General features: G+C 38.9%; 2 protein-coding genes and 1 non-coding gene across 9 annotated transcripts in view; all 3 read left to right on the top strand.

Annotated features, from left to right (window-relative positions):
- Window positions 1-8745, top strand: part of CHD8 (chromodomain helicase DNA binding protein 8) — a 59079-nt gene extending 50334 nt beyond the window's left edge. For 5 of the 7 annotated variants that reach the window (XM_037834489.1, XM_037834491.1, XM_037834490.1 and 2 more), the window contains 11 exons: window positions 242-317; window positions 811-865; window positions 1047-1254; window positions 1691-1899; window positions 1995-2714; window positions 2924-3075; window positions 3367-3669; window positions 4584-4697; window positions 4884-5063; window positions 5469-5585; window positions 7760-8329. In XM_037834489.1, the coding sequence (XP_037690417.1) occupies window positions 242-317; window positions 811-865; window positions 1047-1254; window positions 1691-1899; window positions 1995-2714; window positions 2924-3075; window positions 3367-3669; window positions 4584-4697; window positions 4884-5063; window positions 5469-5585; window positions 7760-8329 (2704 nt within the window). Of the gene's footprint in view, window positions 1-241; window positions 318-810; window positions 866-1046; window positions 1255-1690; window positions 1900-1994; window positions 2715-2923; window positions 3076-3366; window positions 3670-4583; window positions 4698-4883; window positions 5064-5468; window positions 5586-7759 lie in introns of all 7 variants that reach the window. The other 2 variants (XM_037834488.1, XM_037834493.1) reach the window with 2 other exon arrangements.
- LOC119533717 lies at window positions 4166-4268 on the top strand. The gene has a single exon (XR_005216827.1). It is a non-coding gene; the product is annotated as a small nucleolar RNA U6-53/MBII-28 (small nucleolar RNA).
- Window positions 8746-9863: 1118 nt separating the features above from the next.
- SUPT16H (SPT16 homolog, facilitates chromatin remodeling subunit) overlaps window positions 9864-22824 on the top strand; it is a 36321-nt gene continuing 23360 nt past the window's right edge. The window contains exons 1-3 of the mRNA XM_037834495.1: window positions 9864-10022; window positions 21803-21895; window positions 22631-22801. Of these exons, the coding sequence (XP_037690423.1) occupies window positions 9957-10022; window positions 21803-21895; window positions 22631-22801 (330 nt within the window). The 5' untranslated portion in view covers window positions 9864-9956. The remainder of the gene's footprint in view (window positions 10023-21802; window positions 21896-22630; window positions 22802-22824) is intronic.

Genomic DNA, 22824 nt, shown 5'->3' with positions numbered 1-22824 from the left:
GGGATTCATTTCAAATTCAAGCAATTTAGAGTGGCACTTTTTAACTTTCTTGCAGTTCTTTGCTCTATTGGATGCTGTATTTAACTGCCCAAACTTAACACCTGACTTGGCTTTCCTGCAAACGTGAAAGAAAAGGTTTTTCCATGCTGAATTGTGTGTTTAGCTAGGTCTTCATCCTAAGTTCCTCTTAGTGATAAAATATATATTGTTAACATTTTCTTATGCCTCTGGATAATTTTAGGGTTGATTTTGATAAGGATTGTGAAGATCCTGAATATAAACCACTCCAGGGTCCCCCAAAGGACCAAGATGATGAGGTAAAGAATTCTCATTTGAGTCTAGCTCTTCCCTATTAGTCTAGAGTTAAGTCTTCTCCCATTCTCTGAATCCTGAAGTATATTGACCTATTCTTTCATTCATGATTAATTTATAATACAAAGTGGAAAATAATTACCATTTGAGAATTTAAAGTATTAATGCAAAAGATTGCAGTGCCAGCTGGGGGGAGATCAGGGAAGGTTTTGTGGAGGAGGTGGGACCCAAGTTTGGTCTTAAAGAATATTATTTGACTACTAAATTCCTGAATCCCATTATCTTCAAACCACTAATAAGAACCAGCCTCTCAGATTCTATTTTCTTATTTTTCTCTTAGTTGTTTGCTTCCAAATCTTTTTGAGGGTTCCTCTCATTGGAAATTTTCTTGATCCCTTGGTGCCATAGAAGGACACAAACAAGAAAGTGATTCCAGTATGCCAACTTCCTCCCCTTTTCCTCCCCCCTCCATCCTTCGGGGTGGATCTCCTTCTCTAGGGTGATCCGTTGTTGATGTTAGATGAGGAGATCTCGGTGATTGATGGAGATGAAGGTAAACTTCTAGATCACTTAGTACAATTTTGTGTGGGGTATGGTGGGGTTGAGAAATTACTGACTGAATTCTGTCCTATCCTGGGATTTCTAAGAGCTCAGACTTTGGGTGGGTTGAAATGTCAGTATCATCTCTACTACTCTTTCTGTACTACCTGTTCATTTTACTGTGCTTCCCACAGCCCAGGTGACCCAACAGCCAGGCCATCTATTCTGGCCTCCGGGCTCTGCCCTGACAGCTAGGCTTCGGCGCCTAGTAACAGCCTATCAACGCAGCTATAAGAGAGAACAGATGAAGATAGAGGCTGCAGAACGTGGGGACCGGCGGCGGCGGCGTTGTGAGGCAGCCTTTAAGCTAAAAGAAATTGCACGGCGGGAGAAACAGCAACGGTAGAATATGGCTGGGAATTTGGGCTGAGCTGTAAGCGTGTTTTCAGCTATGGGCCCTACATTGAAAATCATCTTAGGAAGGATTTATTTAGAATTCCTTTCAGAGGGGGCATCTTTTCTGCCTTGAATTTCACCTCTAGGACTTAAAACCTCACTCCTATGTATGTCTCCTATGTAGCCATTCTCATTTAATTACTTGCCTGCATTCCCCATCAGCTTGCTAATTCTACATGTTATATAGTACCTCTTATTGTATCTTCTGCTGTCCTTGGGTTTTTTTTTCCTTTTTTCTTTTTTTGTTTGTTTGTTTGGATTCTGCTTTCAATTTTTTGTCATCCTTGGATTATTTGTTTTCAGGTATTCTAAGACACACTAAGAAGTAACCAGTTTTCTTATGTTTCCTGATTCTGTTGCCATATTTTCCATCCCTTTGTAGATGGACAAGGCGTGAACAAACTGATTTCTATCGAGTAGTGTCTACTTTTGGAGTAGAATATGACCCTGACACCATGCAGTTCCATTGGGATCGTTTCCGCACTTTTGCCCGACTGGACAAAAAAACAGATGAAAGCCTTACCAAGTACTTCCATGGCTTTGTGGCCATGTGCCGCCAGGTGTGCCGCCTTCCTCCAGCAGCTGGAGATGGTAAGAGAGACATGGAGAGGCTTGGATGAGTGGGTAGATGATAACAGAACCAACTCCTGTTTCATTTCTCCTTTCATCCCAATCTCTTCTTGCAGAGCCCCCGGATCCCAATCTGTTCATTGAACCCATCACTGAGGAGCGGGCTTCACGGACTCTGTATCGTATTGAATTGCTACGGCGTTTACGGGAACAAGTTTTATGTCATCCCCTTTTGGAAGATCGGTTGGCGTTATGTCAGCCTCCAGGTCCAGAATTGCCCAAATGGTGGGAGCCCATTCAGCATGACGGGGAACTTCTACGAGGGGCAGCCCGTCACGGGGTGAGCCAAACAGACTGCAACATCATGCAGGACCCAGACTTCTCTTTTCTGGCTGCCCGTATGAATTACATGCAGAACCATCAGGCAGGAGCATCAGCTCCATCCCTGTCACGCTGCTCTACTCCACTGCTACACCAGCAGTATACCTCGCACACTGCCTCACCACTGTCCCTGCGCCCAGATGCTCCTGTTGAAAAGCCACCTGAGGAGACAGCTGCCCAGGTCCCCAGTCTGGAGAGTCTGACCTTAAAGCTAGAGCATGAGGTGGTGGCCAGGAGCCGACCAACCCCACAAGACTATGAGATGCGAGTAGCCCCCTCTGATACTACCCCTCTGGTTTCCCGGAGTGTTCCACCAGTCAAACTGGAGGATGAGGATGATTCAGACTCTGAGCTGGACTTGAGCAAGCTGTCACCATCATCCTCTTCTTCCTCATCCTCATCCAGCTCCAGCTCCAGCACTGATGAGAGTGAGGACGAGAAGGAAGAGAAGCTAAGTGAGTGCATGTGACAGGCTCTTGGCCCTCTTCCCTATTTTCCCCTTCTGCTCATTCCCTTCTTTTCTAAATGCATCCTCAGATTTTGATTTGATAGAATGTCAGAAGAGGTCTGTTATTCTTTGGGCCTTCATTCATAGCCCATTTAATACCATTCCCATATAACTTTATGTTTTTATCTTTGGTCACTCATTCTGTGTGATCTCCAGCTTCTGACCAGACCTGCACAAAGCTCTACGATGAGGAGAGTCTCCTGTCCCTCACTATGTCCCAAGATGGATTCCCAAATGAAGATGGAGAACAAATGACCCCTGAGCTTCTGCTGCTTCAGGAAAGACAAAGAGCCTCTGAGTGGCCCAAGGTAAAGCCTCATTTCTGGGCATGTGGAGTCCAGAAATGTAGCCTAACATTATATATAGAAAACAAGGAACAGATAGTTCTGGTTTTCTTTATTAATTTTGTTTAGCACTACATGTTTTTTCATACAACTCTTAACCAGTTGACTTAAAGGGATGTGGTAGTTTTACCTCCTTCCTTTTTGCCTTATGATTTTTATTCAACCTGGTAATAACAGCACTATTGTTTGACACAGGATGACATAGTCTGTTCTTGGACTCTAAAACCAGTACTGATTTATTTTTTCCCCAATCAGGATCGTGTCCTGATAAACCGTATTGACCTCGTCTGCCAGGCTGTACTCTCAGGGAAGTGGCCTTCTAGCCGCCGGAGTCAGGAAATGGTAACAGGAGGAATCTTGGGGCCAGGCAATCACTTGGTAGACAGTCCCTTATTGACCCCAGGAGAATACGGTGACTCTCCAGTCCCCACGCCACGAAGCAGCAGTGCAGCTTCCATGGCAGAGGAGGAAGTGTCAGCAGTCAGCACAGCAGCAGCCCAGTTCACCAGACTTCGCCGAGGCATGGATGAGAAGGAGTTTACAGTTCAGATCAAAGATGTAAGCTCATCGTTTTGATATTGCAAAGCAGGGAAGGAGACTGTAGTCCTTGTTCTCATTAGTTCACTAATATGATACTGAACCCATTAAAAAAACAAGAGCAGGAAAAAAAAATGTTAGAACTCACAAAAAGATTAGGGAAAGTCATTAAAGAAGGTCATTAAAAATGTACATAAAGAAAGTACATTGAAGAAAATGTAATTGACAGAAGAATCCTTTTGGGTGACTCATTTTTAGATCTAAGCCTGGTTTTAGAAAATGAAATCAAATTATGAGAAAGCTGCTAAAATTATTCTTTAGCATTTTGGACCTTATTAAATTAAAAATGAAAAGGAATCGTTGCTACTGAAATTAAATCAGTGTTATTTTTTGTTTTATAGTTAGAAATTTTTATTTTTTCCTGATCCCCTTCCCTATTGAACCCTATTAACCAGTCATTAAGTGATCAAACAAGAAAAGTTTCTTAAATTATTGTGACAGGAATACCATAATTTTGCCCTTATGATGATTTGCCATGCTAATACTGAGACACCAGGTAGGGAATTTTACCCTGTATTGGTAAGTTGTGTGAGAGGGCAAAAGCATGCCATATTATGGTACTGTTTCTGCATCTGCAAAATAAGGGTAATAATACCCAGTCTTCCTCCCTCACAGAGTTGTGAGGCTCAAGATAAAATTGGGTGTTGTTGAGATAAACTCCTCTTCTCTTAAATCTACCTGTGCAGCACAAGATCAAGAAATGAAATCTTTCTAAGGAAAGATACGTTTTGTTATATTTCCAACTTCTACCCTTCAGTCAGATGGTCTTTTTTTCTCACCATCATTGAGTCACTTAGCCCAGATCCCCCAAGGCTTAATCTTTACTTTAAAAACAGTGCCATATAATATCTTGGGTGGGTGGGGTGTCTTCCTAGGAAGAAGGATTGAAGTTAACATTCCAAAAGCACAAGTTGATGGCTAATGGAGTAATGGGAGATGGACATCCACTGTTTAATAAGAAGAAGGGGAACAGAAAGAAGTTATTGGAGGTGAGTGGGAGAGAAACACTTTTAAAATGATTAGATCTTTTTTTTCTCAGTAACTGATGACAGCATTTGGGATTGAGGGACTAGAAGATATTAGAGATATCTTATGACTACCATTGGCTCTGCTCCCCCTCCCTCCCTGTCCCAAAGAAGAGTATGTGCTCATGGGGGTGGATTCTGGGTTTGCAGCTGGAGGTGGAGTGCATGGAAGAGCCTAATCACTTTGATGTGGACCTGGAAACCCGGATCCCTGTCATCAATAAGGTGGATGGTACTTTGCTGGTGGGTGAGGATGCCCCTCGCCGGGCTGAACTGGAGATGTGGTTACAGGGTCATCCAGAGTTCGCTGTTGATCCCCGATTTCTAGCGGTGAGTGGCAGTTCCATCTAGCAACATTTAAAGTCATTGCCTTGGTATTTAAGTTGTGTGAGAGGGCAAAAGCATGCCATATTATGTTACTGTTTCTGCATCTGCAAAATAAGGGTAATAATACCTAGTCTTCCTACCTCACAGAGTTGTGAGGATCAAGATAAAATGATGTTAAAGCACTACTTAAACTAAAAGCTATGCAGATATTTATTATTAAGCTAGTATATAAACAGCTTTTTTTTTTTTTTTAAGAGATCCCCTTGATGGCAGTTTTCCTCTAGGACTAATCCTTTATTTTCCCATGCAATAAGTATTTTATTGTCAAACAAAAGACACAAGTACCTTTGTAATTACTCCAGAGAAGATTTTTATTCGTTTATGATGACTGAAACTTTTCTGTTGCAGTATATGGAGGATCGCAGAAAACAGAAGTGGCAGAGATGTAAAAAAAATAATAAGGCAGAATTGAACTGTTTGGGAATGGAACCAATACAGGCAGCTAACTCTAGAAATGGAAAAAAGGTGAGACAGACTGAGGCACTGCCACTCTTATTGCCATGCTAAAGGCAGTATTTCAAGCCTTTTCAATGTACGTTATATTAATATTATTTATCTCTTCTGTAATGTGTGTTTCTGAGAGTAGTTATCTTCAATTCACAAATAAGGAAGCCAGTGTATTTTTATTGGTGTTTTTTTTAGCCCTGCAGTATCTCATCTCTAGAAGAGCATAAAAGTCTCAAAACTAACTTTAATAAATTTACTTCAAGCATATTAAAATATAAGAATAAGTAAGAGGACTTGGAAAGAACATTCAGAACCTTATCCTGGTCTTCTGTATAACTAAGGGATTGGTGGCAAATCCTTTAACCTCACAATGTCCATACCCTGAAAGGTGAGAGTTTTGGAGCGGATACTCTCTTAAAGTTTTATGATTCTATATGTTTTAGGAATAATTAGGGCCTACTAAAGAAAACAATCATAGGGCTTCCCAACATATAGGAAATTGAGAATCACTAATAATATGCCAGTAATGAAAAAAGGACAGGAAACCGTGTTTTACAATTTGTAGTAACATTTTTGGTCATTCTACTATTCCATTATTTTTTAATGTAGTTATCCTTTTTTCTTGATTTTAGCCATTTGGTGGATTAAGTACCAATAGTTTCTTCTTTCTCCAAAAATGTACTTGCAAAAGTTTCTCTTGACTTCTTTGCCGTACTTTGTGCAATAGTTGTATTTTTGGTTTGAGTAAATAGTCATTTAAAATGGATTAGCACTGTTGGATACGCACTTTAATCATTTCCCACTTGATTTTTTATGTAAATCTTAATATATGCATATTTTAAAATTATATGGTGTATCTTTTAACAAAATTAAGTTCCAAATAAACAATATCTTTTACATTTAAAAATTCCAAGGATAACATTATTTTGCACATAATATGAACCTTATTTATCATTTTTATATTGTGAAAGTGCATTTCATATAATTAGTACAACTATGGAAGAACTTTTAAATCTTCTCTCTCAGCCTCCAAGGGAAAAAGAGAGTAATAAGCAGAAGGCTGATACAGTAAAGGCTGATGACTAGAAGACTGGTGCCATCTCTATCTTATATTTAACTAACATTGTAGAACAGCCTGTAAAAAAGGTTTTTCCTCCAATATTACCTAGTTTTACCCAAAGTACTTTTGCTACTTCCTTCTAATCTGTTGATAACTCTAAGAAATAAAAGATCATAGGAAATCATAGTATGACTAATATTGAACTCTTAATGCAGAATTGATGATGAATCTAGTACTGCATTATTATTGGCGCTGCAGGAGTTTAGGGGCTATTAGTCAGACAAAAAAAGTCCACACAAATAGGAGTATTGAGATGTATGTTTTTCTAAGTCAGAAAGGATATTCCCATGTTAGGTGTTTGGTTTAGATTGAGAATATAGAGTCTGGAGACACAGTTACCAATTGCTTGAGTTTAATGCTAGTTTACCGAGTATTATGCTTAAGCCAATAGCAAAGAAGAGGCTTCAATGAACTTAACCACAATTTGCCATTAGAACCTCTAGAAAAAGCAGTTTAAAGTGCAGCAAGTATGTAAGTTTTTATCAATGGGAAAAATACTTTTTGATTTTATCTTAAATTTGGTGAAGAGCTACCCACAATGTTATGGTGTTTTAAACATCCAGAAGTCTTAATCTGATTTGTCTTGCATTTATCCCGCTCTGATGTGATAATGGAGAATAGTATTATGTCAGTATAGTTGTGTTGCAGTTCACATGGTAAGAATGTGAACAACATGTGATCATTATACACTTGAGTGACTGACTTTCTGTGCATGTATTTATCCATCCATTCACCATCTTACCCAGACCCCTTATTAACAAAGGTAAACATCTGTGAGATGGTTGGGTGGAGTAAAGGTAAAATGTAGTCATGGAAAAAAGTTAAAACTCATGGTTCACGTGAGTATCAGTATCACATCCTTGATAATAGCTTCAGCACCAAAATGCTTCAACCACCTGAAGCCAGCATTTCCTTCCCCCCATTACCACCATCAATCCTGGTCTGACTATACTTGTTTTGCTACTCCTAAAGATAGATTCAGTGAAAAATCATATGCAAGCTAGAACTCTTTGGACTTCTATTTTGTCCTCCACACTCTTTTTTACTATTTTTCTCTTTTCTCTCCTCCCAGGGTCACCATGCTGAAACCTTGTTCAACCGAGTTTTGCCAGGGCCTATTGCACCAGAGAGCAGCAAGAAGCGGGCCCGTAGGATGCGACCAGACCTTTCTAAGATGATGGCCCTCATGCAGGGTGGAGGCACTGGGTCCCTAGCTTTGCATAACACCTTCCAAAACAGCAGTAGTACCCTGCAGTCTGTGTCATCTCTCGGTCACAGCAGTGCCACATCTGCATCTTTGCCTTTTATGCCGTTTGTGATGGGTGGTACAGCATCATCCCCTCATATAGACTCCAGCACCATGCTTCATCACCACCACCACCACCACCACCCTCACCCCCACCATCACCATCATCACCATCCAGGCCTGAGAGCCACTGGCTATCCGTCTTCACCAGCGACTACCACCTCTGGCACTGCTTTGCGGTTGCCACCACTGCAACCTGAAGAGGACGACGATGATGAGGATGAGGAAGATGATGATTTATCTCAGGGCTATGATAGCTCAGAAAGGGACTTCTCACTTATTGATGATCCTATGATGCCAGCCAACTCAGACTCCAGCGAAGATGCTGACGAGTGAAGCCACAGCATGGTCCCCATTGCTTGGGTGGCTGCTGTACTTTCATTTACTCTGGCCCTTGGACTACGGAAAAGTGGGAGGGACAGGGGAGATGTGGGGAAACCCAGGACTCCACGAGGTGGAAAGGGAAAAAAAGAAAAACGCCTGTACCTGATTACTCCAATTTGAGAGGATTGGGTGGGCAGGGGGACTCCTAAAATAATACATGACCACTTCCTCATTTCTGGGGAAGGAATGGAGACTAGAGCTGCTGGTGCGCTCACCCCTCCCTAGACACTTCTATTAACCACAGACTATGTAGCGCTGGCCCTAGCCTCTGGCAGAGCCTGTTCCTGACCGAACTGTGGATACAGCTGGAGGGTCAGGAACTGTTACCTTCCTTCCCCTTGGCATTAATAAATTTAAGTTAATCCTTTTCCACTCTTCCCTTGTTCTATATTTGCTCAAACCCAATATAAATATTCAGTTGATGTTCACGGTAGGCAATGGCAACACTTTCCCAAAGTTCCAATATTGTTCTTCATATGGCTACCTCAGGTAGGGCAGAGTAGTCTATTGTATATATTCAAATATGGTACCTACAGCTTTCTAAAGGCAGAGGATGATTGAAGGTAAACTGTAGGCAAAAATATTGTTCCAGATAAAAACTGCCAAGTTCTTGGAAGAATTTCAAGAACTACGTTACCTTTTGTTTCGAATTAACTGGAATAATGGGCCTTGGGGGAAGCCAATAGTGTCACTTTTCATGACTGTGCCAAGGGACTGCCTGGTTGAGAAGACTTTGGGTTGGAGAAGGGAGAGGGAGTATGAAGGTGGTTATGGGGGAGTAGTGCAAAGAAACGGATAAAAATTTGTGGAGCCCTTCAAGCTATCTGTTTCCCACGGCCCTCCCGTTGCTATCCCAGCGCTCAGATGAAGCCCGGGCACTTTATTTTCCTTTCCTCCACAGCTTAGGTTGCAGTTTCTCAGAAGGGCAGGCTTGACTCCCTAGCTCTGTGTTACCTGCGCGAGCCCCTGACCCAGCCTCGTTGCACCGAGAATCTTTCCAGTCCTGAGGCAGGAGAGGCTTTTGCTGCCCCATCATCTCCAAGGGAGGAGCGTATTCAGTCACGCTGAAGTCTTCCCCCTCTATCCCCGCCAGATTCCGCTCTTTTCCCCTTCTTTTGCTTTTGGGGTGGGGCCATTACGCCCGCGCTGGGCAGCTTTTACGAGGCGAGGCATACACGTCTTTGCGTCTCCCAGCAGCAGCCGCCGCGGCGAAACATCAGAGCTGCAGGAAACCGCGGCCTGGCAGAGAGTAAGGGCGGGGACAAAGCGTCACGTGATGACGTAGCTCGTGTGGCGCTGAGTTGACGAGAAATCCCCGCGAAAATGTAGACTTTTTTTGCGTTGGACATGGTATCGATTTCCCTGGTCTTTTTCTTTCTCTCTCTCCCCCAAAACTCCAGAGGAAGGATTTAAAAAAACAAAATCCCGAACGCTGTGGGGACCCGGAAGCGGAAAGGGCCTCTTTGAGGTCGATACTTCCGGGTCACTGGGGGAGTGCGGGATTCCGGGGCCGAGAGCGGGTGGTGGAGCCGGGACCTCGCGTGATTCTCGGAACCGAGGAGGAGCGGCGTGTGGGGCTATGGCTGTGACGCTGGACAAAGACGCTTATTATCGGCGAGTGAAGAGATTGTACAGCAATTGGCGGGTGAGGAAGATTCCATAATTTTCCCTAGGAAGCCCCCCTTCTCCATCCCATAATAACCCTGTTTTTCGGCGCCTTTTTTTCCCTTTCCGTCGGGAATTCCCGGGTTCAGTGTCGCACCCTTTTCGTTGCTCCCGAATCATTCACCACAGGCGGCTACAAGTGCCGCCTCATAACAGGTACTCCCCAGCGATCGCCCTGCCCTGCGGCCACCACCATCTTCTATGCGTGCCGGCCCCGGTCATGCATAACAGTCACTTCTCGCAATACCTTCCCGCCCTAAAGAGGCATAGTCCTTCCCTCCCACTTGGTGATCTCCGTCCTGCTACCCCTCCTGCAGTGTTCACATACACACACGCACTCTCGCTGTCCTCCCAGAACCACGGTATTCCTCCCCAGGTCCCGCCAGAATTACAACCATCTTCCTAAAGGAGGGATGGAGGGGCAGGGAAGATGTGAATCAGGCTCTTCGCGTTTATCGTTTGCCGGGCTTTTACTGAAGATTAAAAAAATACTGCGCGCAACCGCTTCGTGTACTAGGCCCTGCTATGGGTAACACAGTAGTAACGCTGAAAACTGCAGAGATTAATAATACAAAAAACGATGTGATGCCTAAAACCTTGTTGGTTTTCCTTCTTGGTAGAGTATTCGGGGCACGTGTTCGAAGAAAGCTGTTCCTGCGCCTAAAGATTGGACCATTTTGCTTTGAAAATGTCTACAGTTAAAATTAATTTTGTTATAGTAATTGATGTATTTCAGCAAACGTTTGATTGCATCCGTAGTGCAGCCTGAGCTGTCTAGATTAAGGCTGGCCTCTGTGACCCCTGTCATCCGGGGAAGAAATAAAAAAGACTTTTTTACGGTCCTGAAAAGGTCGTGACAAACATCAGTTCTGATTTCAGCATTGTAAATTACCTTTCAAATTGATCCTATACTGAAAACCAAGCTGTTAAAATGTTATTTCCCTGCCACTCATATTTAAGGTGCCTGTTTAGATTTCATGTTTTTTTTTTTGGCTAAATGCATTAGATAATTGAAAGACAAATGGATTCTCTGTTGGATTTTGCAAAAAGCAAAAAGAACTCTTATGCTACACAAATGCTGAATATAAGTGTTATTTTTTAAATTTTTCTATTGGTAAATTTCTACCAAAGGTTTTCGTAGCCTCTCTCTGTCACAAACATATTTGAACGTTATCTATGTTAGAGACTCTTTTTAAAAGTCCTGATATTTTCTAAATATTAATAAGGAGCCCTATCTTCTACCCATAGTCCTTGAAATTGTACACCTTTCATGTGGAAGTTATTTTGTTTCTAGTCCAGGTGATTCAGAGTTTACTTTATCAAATTTTCTTCAATGTCTAAACCATTCATGAAAACTACGATTAAATTAATTTAGAAATCAAAATTCCGTTACATGATAGTTATATACAGAGTATGGAATTAGCCAATGTAGGAAAAAGGGAAGCCTGAAAACATTTTGGCGAACCTAATATCAAATGACATCTCTGAATCCATAAAAGTTAAGTTACTGGCACCCTTACCCCCATTTTTTTGTTTCTGTCAAAAATCATTAGGCTTCTTCTTGGCCCTTTTATTTAACTTAATTTGGAGGAATGTTAGATGTTGACATAAGACCCTAATAATTCTAAAGTTAGGAGCCAAGTTTATGTAACATTGTACCAGTTACCAAAAATTGTGGCCAATTAATTATCAAAATCTTATTTGAATAGACCTGCTTTTTTATAACTGTAAACTTTAGCAAATGTGGCAGAACCCCCTGTAGAACTTCTATATGTACAGTCTGTCCAGGGTGCAGTACTCTTATTTTGATCTGCTTCAGCAAAGACCATGGTTTTCTGGAGATAAATTCTGGATGCTTATTCTCCATGCTGTGGCAGAAAGTAGAAAATGAAATTGGACTCCATACGTTTTTTCTTCCTTTATACATTTTCCTTTTTAATTGTATAAATCCTTGTGCTTTCAGCTCACATCTTTAAAGAAATCTCTGTTATGACTAAAAAGTTAATTGGTTTGTCCTTCACACCAAGTTTTTTTAGTTTTAAATACCCTTGAGCATAAACATTTCGAAACTATGTGATTGTTCCTAGTAGCTTCAACTCTTCAACTCTTGTGGAGAACTAAGTTACTAACCCTCTAAAAACTAAGAGTAGGAGCCAATATGGCTCCTAATCCCACTTATTTTAAAGTAGAGTATGGCTTAAGTACAAATTGCGAGGCAAATTATGACAAACATTATATTATTTCTTTTGTGTACATATATCTTAATTTCAGTCTTCATAACTTTAAGTTTTAAAACAATTACAGTATCACACTTTTTTTACTTTTTATTTTGAAATAATTTCAAACATACAGGACAGTTGCAAAAATAATACAAACCCCATATAGAGAACTCCGACATACCCCCACATCATCCATACCCATATCGGCCAATTTTAACATTTTGCCACCTTTGCTGTGTCATTCTGTCTATCATCTATCTATCTGTTTTCTGAACATTTGAGAACAAATTGCACACATCATGCTTTTTGAACACATAATACTTCCATGTACATTTCCTACAACAAAGATATTCACTTACATAATCACCTTAAGTACAGTGATCAACTTCAGGAAACTTTGATGTAAAGCTTACCTTATATATTCTAATTTTTTCTTATGTCCCAATGTCTTTTTAAGTCTTCTCCTTTCTTAGAACCCATCCAGTACCGTGTATGGCACTTAACTGTTAATATCTTTACTTTCTTTTTTAATTGTGGAAGCAGGTGCAACATAAACCTTCCCATCGCAACCCCTCCCAAGCATACCGTTCAGTGGGTATAATCCCATCCCCAATGTTGCAGTAACCTCCCCACCATCCATTACTATCACTTTCACTTCACCCCAACAGAAACCCTACACTCGCTTTGCATTAATTCCCGATTGCCCCCGGCCTCCACCTCCACCCCTGGTAACCTGTACACTTTCACTCTGTGAGTTTGCATAATTTCTGACATTTTGTGTGTGTGTTTTCCACAGGACTTAAATACCCTAATTTTATAACAATCTCGTTTGCTTTGATACCAACTTAACTTCAATAGCATACATAAACTATGTTCCTGTACCCCTCCATCATCTCCCCACTTTATGTAGTTTTTGTCTCAAGTTATATATTTATACATTGAGTCCAGAATCATTGATTTATCATTCCGTTTTATGCATTTGCCTTTTAGATCCAACAGTACTGGTATGTATTTGCTCGTGTCATTATCTTTACCATAGATCTTATTTCTTAAGGTGGTACGTGAATTGCCTAGTGTCCTTTCCTCTCAAAACCCACAGAATTCCTTTAGCATGTTGCACTTCTGTTTGAGTAGAAATTTCTAAGAATATTAAACTGTATGTAAGTAAATAGTATCATTTTGGAGATAAGAAAATGGACTCAGTCAAAAATCAAACAGGGCACCTCTATACTGACTAGAACTTAATACAGTTTGATCACTTTTTCTTGGAAGTGTGAGTCTAGTCCAGTTCTACCCCTTGTTTTCTAAGTTAGAGCTGTTAAGAGCGGAAAGAGTTTGCAGTACCTGTCCATTTTCTGCATTAGACAACCACAGGTGGTAGTGCTGGGTCATGGGAATGAGCTCTGGGCTCTTCTCTTTCCTCCCACATGTTCTGGGTCCTTTCTTGAGGCTTCCCAGCCTTTTCATGATTGTGATTATTTTTAATCAAGTAACGTTAGTAATGCTCACTGGAGAAAATAGAAGAGGCTACTCACCATCCTGGGGTTCCATCTGCTTTGAGGACTCAGGCAGGGCACAGTATCCAAGCACACCTGAAACTCCTTTGAGACTTGTTCTTCAGACATCCTGCTATGGGTCAACGTTGACTTCGGACATCTGCCTTTTGTCCCAGAAGAATTCCAAAATGTCAGAATAACCGCTCTTTTGGAAAGCCGTGCTGATCCAGTGCATTCATTCACCTGTCAGGATTGGGTTAGTGGGTTGCTGCAACCCCAAAAAGAAAGTTTGTGCCAGTAGAAAAAGCTAATAAGCTGTAATGTCAGTACTTCTCTTGAGTGCTGCTTTTTTTGCTCTTTGCTAATTTTATGGTACCTTAGTTTCTTGTTCTGTGTTACTCTCCAAAACTAGGTAACTATCTTCTGCTGCTTGAGAAGGTTTTTTTAAAATGTAGGCAATTCTAATGCTACTTTCAGCAAGATAGTGTATTATTTCCACCCATCTCAATTCTTCATGACTCTTCCTTTGGCTCTGGAGTGGGATAAAGAAAAGTTTAAATAATGGTGTGACCTCTTGAGTGAAGAAGAGGGCTGGTTGAAAGTAAATGCTTGTCTATTCTTTCTTACTCAACTTTTACAGTCTACTATTAGTTACCTACTTTTTATAGTCATTTTTTATCCACATTACCAAGGGTTCCTGGCATGCAGTAGTTACTCAGTAAGTAGTGGTGAGTTGATTACCACTCTTGGTTTGAAGACATTTCTATCCAGGCTATAATTATAGTGACCATTAAGTCCTGCCTTATCTGAAACTGTCCACCTCTTGTCTTTATGTGATTATTAATGGCATACCCTTTTATTCTCAAAATAGCCTCTGTTTGGATGATAAACTTATGGGCACCCTCACTATAAACAGAGACTTCAAAAAGGTTCCTTTTTTAAGGCAGTGCCCATTCAGTTAGAAGGCAGATAGTTTTTCCTCTGCTGCTGTATTTCCCTAACTTCTGTCATTTAGTTAACACCTTCCCAAATTTTGCCAACTCTTTGTCACCTATATTATTATTTGTTAATACTTTATCTTCCATTTAAAAAAAAATTTTATTCAAGTATATACACATAGTTTTTAAAAATTGAAATAGTCCTAAAAGACTTAAAAATAAGTCGTCTACCCAGTGGCAGCAACCACTTTTAGTTCTCCTAGCTGTTTTTTTCCTGTTTCCAAATAATATCTGTATACTGCTATTTTTTATTTTGTCAATTTTATGTCTGTCTGATTTTGATAGATTTTAATTTAAATCTAACTTTCTTATATACCATAACACTCGTTCCAACTTCTTGTCCTCACCTTCTTTAAATATTCTTTAAATATTTTTTAAATATTTTTTTATATATTTTAAATATTTAAATATTCTTTAAATATTCTTTAAATATTTTTCCTAATACATTGCTATGAAAAAAATTCAAGCATACAGGAAAGAAAGAATTTTACATTGAACATCCGTATATCTATAACCTGGATTCTACAGTTAACATTTTATTATACTTGCTTTTTATCACACCTCCATCCCTCCTGATAAACTTTGTCATAACTTTTAGTAAAATCTGTCAGTATTTATATTGTTATGTTCATGTAAATAATTTTCACTGCTGGGTGAAGTAATTGAGTATGATTTCCTTTTTTCTACAGTTTTTAATTTTTCCTGGCATTAATGGTTGTCTTGATTTTTCTTCTTGTTTATCCACCTAGCCTTAATTTTTTCCAGCAGGTCTGTCATAACCTTATCAATATTTTTTTCTAAAATTCTAACAATCATCAGCTCTTTTATTAATTCTTTGTTGTTTGTTTTTCCCCACTCCCCAACAAATCTTACATTATTCTCTATCTGTACAGGTTGCTCTCCAGGCCTGTTGAACCTTGGAACTTTTCCAAGTCCAAGTGTTGGGACCCCTATATCCTAAAGCCCAAGTCTTTTTCTTTATTTATTTCCTTGTTTTGCTAGGACATTTTCTTTAAGAACTTCTTGAGAAAGGCCGCATAGTATATACATTTCTTGAGCCCTTGTGTGTCTTAAAGTTTATTCTATCCTCACTTTTGGTCTCTGAGTGGGCATAAAATTCTAGGTTGAAAATCCTTTTCTGCTCAGAATCTTGAAATCATTGTCTGTCTTCAAGCCTTCAGCATCACCGTAGAGGAAGGTGATGCTATTCTGTTTCCTCTTTACATATATATTCATATGGCCTGTTTTTCTCTCAAAGTTTTTAGCATCATCTCTTTATCCCTTGTGTTCTGAAATTTCACAGTGATATGTCTTGGTAGGAGCCTTTTGTTTCTTGCATTGAGTTGGGAACTGGAGGGCCCTTTTGTCTCAAGACTCACATCCTTTGGTGCTGGGAAAATTTCTTGTATTTGTTTTCCCCTTCCATTTTCTCATTGATCTCTTTTTTGTCCTATTTAGTAGCGACATCCATACCCACCCCATACCCAATACTTGGTGCTTCCTGAGTTCTGAGCCCATTAGGGCTCTACAAGGCACACACACTTCTCATCAGTATCTTCTCATTGAGAGTATTTGTCAGGCACTTAGAGTATAGCTACCCAAACTCTGTGCAGTCATTTTCGTCTTCCAAAAAGCTTTTGAACTCTTTAAACCTAAATACATTCAGAAAGGATACTTTACATCACTATAAGTGAAAAACTGTATCACTTGGAAAAAGTAAAAAGTAGCTGTTTAAAAAATAAAGATAATGTGAACACAACCATGTTATTAAATTGTAGCAGGTGTTAAGGACTAGCAGCAAATTGATGTATTTTTAATGTAACCAGGAGGATTAAAAGAGAAATGAAATGTCCGTTACTTTCTTGCTGTATGATTGAATATCTATTTTAGATACCACCTAAAATCATCTGTTTAGATTTTACACTTTCAGGAAATCTGTTCTACTTTATATATTCTGATTATGTAATAATCAGCTAATCTTTGCAGTAAGTAAAAAACAGTAGTATGATACATGGTAAATTTTTAACAAATAGCTATTCATCTTTAATGATACTGGCAAACACTTATATAGTAGTTACTGTTCTGAGCAGTTTATAATATTAACTCATTTAATTCTTACAACAGCACTTACAGATGAGATGAAAAGGAGACTGGAGCACAGAGAGGTTACGTCACAATAAGTGTTAGAGTTAAATGATTCAAACCCAGGAGTTGAGTTTCAGAGTCTGAGCCCTTAACTGCTAGATATATTGTCCGTGAATAGACAAATCAAACAACTTGGTAACTATTGCATGCAGTTGCAGAAAGAGAAATCTCCAGCAAATTTAAGAAGTCACTGATACTAATATTCCACCTGAAAAGGTTCTCAAGTGACCCTAGGTCTCTTACATAAAACTCAGGAACTTTCCAGAGAAATGTATTTTCATCTTTAGGACCGTAATGAAAGTATTCTTTCATCTGATTTGTTAACTGGAAAAAATAGAGATGGTAGAAAACAGTATAACTTTGCCTGTTATTTTGTAATAGTTGTATCCTAATGAAAAATTTGGTATGTGTTTTAATTAGCTTTTACCTTCAGTGCCTTTTTAAAGAGCCTAAATCATCATTAGTGTGAGGCCTGCCTATATTTTTGTGTGGGAATTTTGAGTATATTGGGCCCTAGCATGGGGTTTTGAATATGATGCTTACTACACTTAAAAGTTTTATTGTGAGGGTTGCATAAAGTAAATGCAAATACATGACACAAATATGGCTGCTCAATAAATGCTACTGTTATTCCCATCTGAAATACCTGTTTCCGTAAGACAGAGGTGTCAAGTGGATCAGTACAGACTGGAAGGATTCTTTGAGATAGAAAGGGTTTGGTGGATGTGGAGGGCCTGGGCAAATGGTTTTTTATTGCAATGCTCAGCTAGATTGGGAAATCTCAGGTCCACATTTGACAGAGGCTCAAGTCTGAGTCTTGAAGACCAGCCCAAGTAAAAATGATAAGGTGGGAATCTGGAGCTACTGAAGCAGCACAGAGTTTAGCCCCACCTGTCTCTCATAGCCAGGTTGGCACAGGGAGCATGCTGTGAGATTGGTCCTGGGGCAAGGGCTACTAGCCCTGCCTAGGTTTGTGTTTGTTCTTGTTTTAACAAGCCTCCTCCCTTCCAAACTGTATTTGTTTTTTTAACAAATCGCAAACATAATTTCAACTTAAAATATTTCTGTAGTATATACATAATTTATTATAATGTTACTTTTGTTGACTCAGCATGTAAGTTTTGCAAGCAGGTTATTTTATAAACTCAGATACAGTTATTTTCAGATATGATATTTATAAGGTGTTTATGCTTATAAGGTTTGTAAATACAAAATAGTGTCCCAGATTTTGCTGTCAATACATAGGGTTTTATTCCAGGTTTTTCATTAAATCACATTTTAAGATTCAGTTCCTTTAGAACTCATTATTTCTGATATTACATTTTTTTCTTCTGAGGTTAGAATCTACCAGTTTTGAAAGAATTAAGGGTAGTCTGTGAAATGGTCAGAACAGCTATTTTTCCGTAGAAATTAGTATTCGTTCTATCACTTTTTTGATTGGCAGTGGAAAACTGAGCATTTTATATGAATTGAAATCCTTGAAATTTGTTGGATTTGTTTCCCCTACCTTCATACCTTCATAGAAAGATGAATATGTGAGTTTTTCTTTCCTGTCTCCCTATTTTCAATTATTTTGCAATCCCTTTGGATAATTTACCCTTACCATTCCTGATTATATTGCATGATTGTAACTCTGTGTGTGTATGTGTGTGTGTACATATTATTTTAAAATGTTATTGCTTTGCATTTTGAATTTTTACACCTGTTGATATCTTTTTCTGTGCTGAAAATTCTGGACTCTTCACCAAAACTTCAAGTACCAAAAAATACTAAAAGGGACATTGATTAGTTTCAGTGGTGTTTTTTGTAGACACATGTTTAGGAATAAAATTATGTATGTTTATAAAATTATATATATTCTGAAGGCAATTTTTCTGGTTTGCTAATGCTGTCGTTATGCAAAATACCAGAATTGGATTGGCTTTTATAAACAGGGTTTATTCATTTACATATTTACAACCTGAAGGCCATGGATATGTCCAGATTAAGGAATCAACACACATATACCTTCACTGGAGAAATGCCTTTGGTGTCTGGAAAACCTCTTGTTTGCTGGGAAGGCATGTGGCTGGCATCTCCTGATCCTGGATTCTGTTCCAGCTCCTCTCTCAGCTTCTGTGCATTCTTTAAAATGTTGCTCTTGGGGTGGTTTGTCCTCTCTTAGCTTCTCCAGAGCAAACACTGGACTAGCAGAAGTCTACTTTCAACACCGTCTCCAAAATGTCTCTCTTAGCTGCAGCAAGCATCTGGGCCTGTGTGGCTCTTTTTAAAGTACTCCAGTAAATCAGTCAAGACCCGTCCTGAATGGGCGGGGCCACACCTCCATGGAAATAATTAATCAAAGGTATTACCCACAGTTGAGTGGTTACATCTCCATGGAAACAACCCAGTCCAAATGTTCCGACCTTATCAGGACTAAAATAACCTCTGCCCCCACAAGATTGCATTAAAGAACATGGTATTTTGGGGGACATAATACATCCAAACTGGCCCAGCAATGTTACTGTCTCTAGATGTAGTTCAATGGAGGCAGTGGCTGGAAGGTTGATGAAACAAAGAACTTCTTAGGGAATTATCCAATACAAATTTAGGGAGGAAGCAAAATATGTAAGACGTCTTGAAACAGAAACACACATAAAACAAGGTTATGTAACGAGTGCTTGCCTAAATGTGACTGGAAGCTCACAGGAACCTAACCCTTACATTTCCTGTAGGAGCTTTGATATTTGCTATTCAGAGTTATAGAACATAACTATAGGGAATAATGAGAACTATAATTGTACAAGTGCTTTTCCTCAAGACAACCGTACTTTCAGTATGCAGCTGAAGTATTTCCCATTTCCATACACCAAATATTAAAAAGACAAGCATCAAGGTCTCTGGTTTCGTAATGCTAATCATTTTTAAAACACTAAAGATATTTTTAAATTAAAATGGCATTTTTACCTGCAAATGTGTGGTAGTGAATAAATTTAATGCTGAGGTGCTAGCAAGTTTTGCTTTTGCATCTTTGGTGAGAACTGATGGTAAAACTTTATCAACCTGAAGAATCACACTTTTTCATCGAAAAATCAGTGGAGGAATTCATATAGTTTCTATGTAATGTCTTCTTTGGGTTATATATTTTTGTGATGCCAGAAAAATACAACAGAATTTTCCGTTGCCAACACATTTGCCTTAAAATGTGGGAGAGTCTTATGTAGGTGTTTTTCTCAACTTCATAGAGGAAGCCAGAAATTTGACTTTATAGCCCAGAATTGCAAATCTTTGGTCTTAGAGAGTGTCCAAGAGTAGCAAATGGTGGAAGACTCACACTTCCTGATTTCAAACTTAACTACATAATAAAGACATTAATGGGGGGGGGGGTGTTCTTAACTACAAAGTTATAGTAATCAAAAGCGTGTAGTGCTCGTATAAGGAAAGCCAGGTAGACCAATGGAAAAGAATTGAGGATCCCAGCAATAAACCCTTGTGTTTACTGTCAGTTGATTTTTGACAAGGGTGCGAAGACAATTCAATGAGGGGGAAGAATAGTGTTTTTAACAAATGATGCTGGGACAACTGGATATCCATATGCAAAAGAATGAAATTGGGCCCTTTCCTTACACCATAAACAAAAATTAACCCAATAAATCATAGATTTAAATGTAAGAACTAAGGCTAAAACTCGGGCAAGAGTAAATCTTCATGACCTTGGTTAGGCAAAGCCTTCTCAGATATGACAAAAGCACAATAAATTAATATTGGACTTCATCAAATTTAAAAACATTTATGCTTCAAAGGACACCATCAAGAAAATGAAAAGACAGCCCACAGAATGGGAGAAAATATTTACAAATCATATCTCTGATAAGGGACTTATATCCAGAATATTTAGAATATAGCTTACAACTCAATAATAAAGTTAAAAGGATTTGAATAGATACTTCTCAAAAAAAAAAAGATACACAAATGATCCTGAAAAGTTTCACATCACTAGCCATCAGAGAAATACATGTCAAAACCACAGAGATACTACTTCACAGTTACTAGTGTAGCTGTAATCAAAAAGAAAGATAATAACGTGTTGACAAGGATGTGAAGAAATTAGAACCTTCTTACCTAGCTGTTGGAAATGTGAAATGTTGTAGCCACTTTGGGAAGCAATTTGGCAATCCCTCAAAAGGTTAAGCATAGTCAGCATATGTCCCACCAATTCTATTCCTAGATGTATACCCAAGAGAAATCAAAATATATGTCCATGCAAAAACTTGTACGTGAATATTCGTAGAATTATTCATAATAGCCAAAAGGGGAAACAACCCAAACGTCCCATCAACAAATAAATGGATAAAGTGTGATCATAAATGGAATATTGTTCCACAGTAAAAAGGAATGACCTACTGACACATGCTCCAGTGTGACTGAGCCTTGAAAACGTCATTCTGAGTGAAAGAAGCCAGACCCAAAAGGTCAAATATTGTATTGTTCCATTTATATGAAATGTCCAGTAGAGACAAATTAAAAGAAAGTAGATTAAAGACTATATAGGGCTGATGGAAAGAAGGGGCTGTACATAATGAGGAATGATTGGTAGTGGCTGTGGAGTCTCCCTTAGGGGTGATGAAGTGTTCTCAAATTAGATTGTGGTAATGGTAGCACAACTCTGAATATATTTAAAAACACTAAATTGTATAATTTAAATGGGTGGATTGTATGGTGAATTATCTCAGTAGAGCTGTTTTGTTTTGTTTTGTTTTTTTTAAGTAACTAATAACTGAGGTTGCCAACAAAACATGTACCATAAACTTGGAACTACTATTAGAAAAAAATTACTACATACTTGGGTAAGTACCAAAGTCAGCATTTGTATTTGCCATTGTGAAAAGAAAGTGACTGAATTACCTGCTCTTTGCTTTTCAGAAGGGAGAAGATGAGTATGCTAACGTTGACGCCATTGTTGTATCAGTGGGCGTTGATGAAGAAATTGTTTATGCCAAATCTACTGCCTTACAGGTGAAAGTTTATAGTAATTTATAGCCTTAGAGTCATTGAATCATCTACTGCAGTATCCAATATAGTAGCCACTAACCATATTAAAAACTCAGTTTCTCAATCCCACTTGCCATGTCTCAGGAACTTGTAGTTGTGAGAAATTAGTTGTTGCCATATTAGAGCAGAGCACGCCAAACAAAAGATGGAGAAAGGGAAGAAAATGGTTGACCTCCTTCCCTTTTCAAGGAGACTTGCTTAAGGTCCCACATAATACTTTCACTCATGTCTTATTGGATAAAATTTTTAGCTGTCCCTAGCTAAAAATCATGGGTCTTTTTGAGAGAGATGAGGGAAATGAATAATTGGTAGACAATTAACAGTCCTTGAGTAAGTAGAATGCACAGTACCTTGATGTGTTATTCCATCCTTTGTTTTATGTATTTCTGTTCTACTAAGAAGTGATGTAGTTCCTATAAACACAAATTATCCAAATGATTATAATGGTTTTCATTGTGCAATATTTCAAGCATATGAAAGTAGATAGAATAATATAACAAATACCCATGTACCCATTATCCAGTTCTAATAAATTGACTCCTTGCTAATCCGGTTTCATTTATATCCATACCCACACTGTCCCACCTCAGATTATTTTGAAGCAAATTCCAGATAGCTTATTTGATTTTATCTGTATTTCTGTATGAGTCCATTACTTTTTTATCTGTAAAAATTATTGCACTGTTGTCTGTTCCATAGACATGGCTCTTTGGTTATGAACTAACTGATACCATCATGGTCTTCTGTGATGAAAAAATCATCTTTATGGCCAGCAAGAAAAAAGTGGAATTCTTGAAACAAATTGCCAACACTAAGGGCAATGAGAATGCTAATGGAGCCCCTGCCATCACATTGCTGATACGAGAAAAGGTAAGAACTAATAAAGAGTGTCA

This window comes from Choloepus didactylus, chromosome 4, assembly GCF_015220235.1.
Source record: "Choloepus didactylus isolate mChoDid1 chromosome 4, mChoDid1.pri, whole genome shotgun sequence".
In the NCBI taxonomy this organism is placed as follows: Eukaryota; Metazoa; Chordata; class Mammalia; order Pilosa; family Megalonychidae; genus Choloepus; species Choloepus didactylus.
Note: the sequence above shows the minus strand (reverse complement) of the source record. Positions and strands in the feature narration are given on the sequence as shown.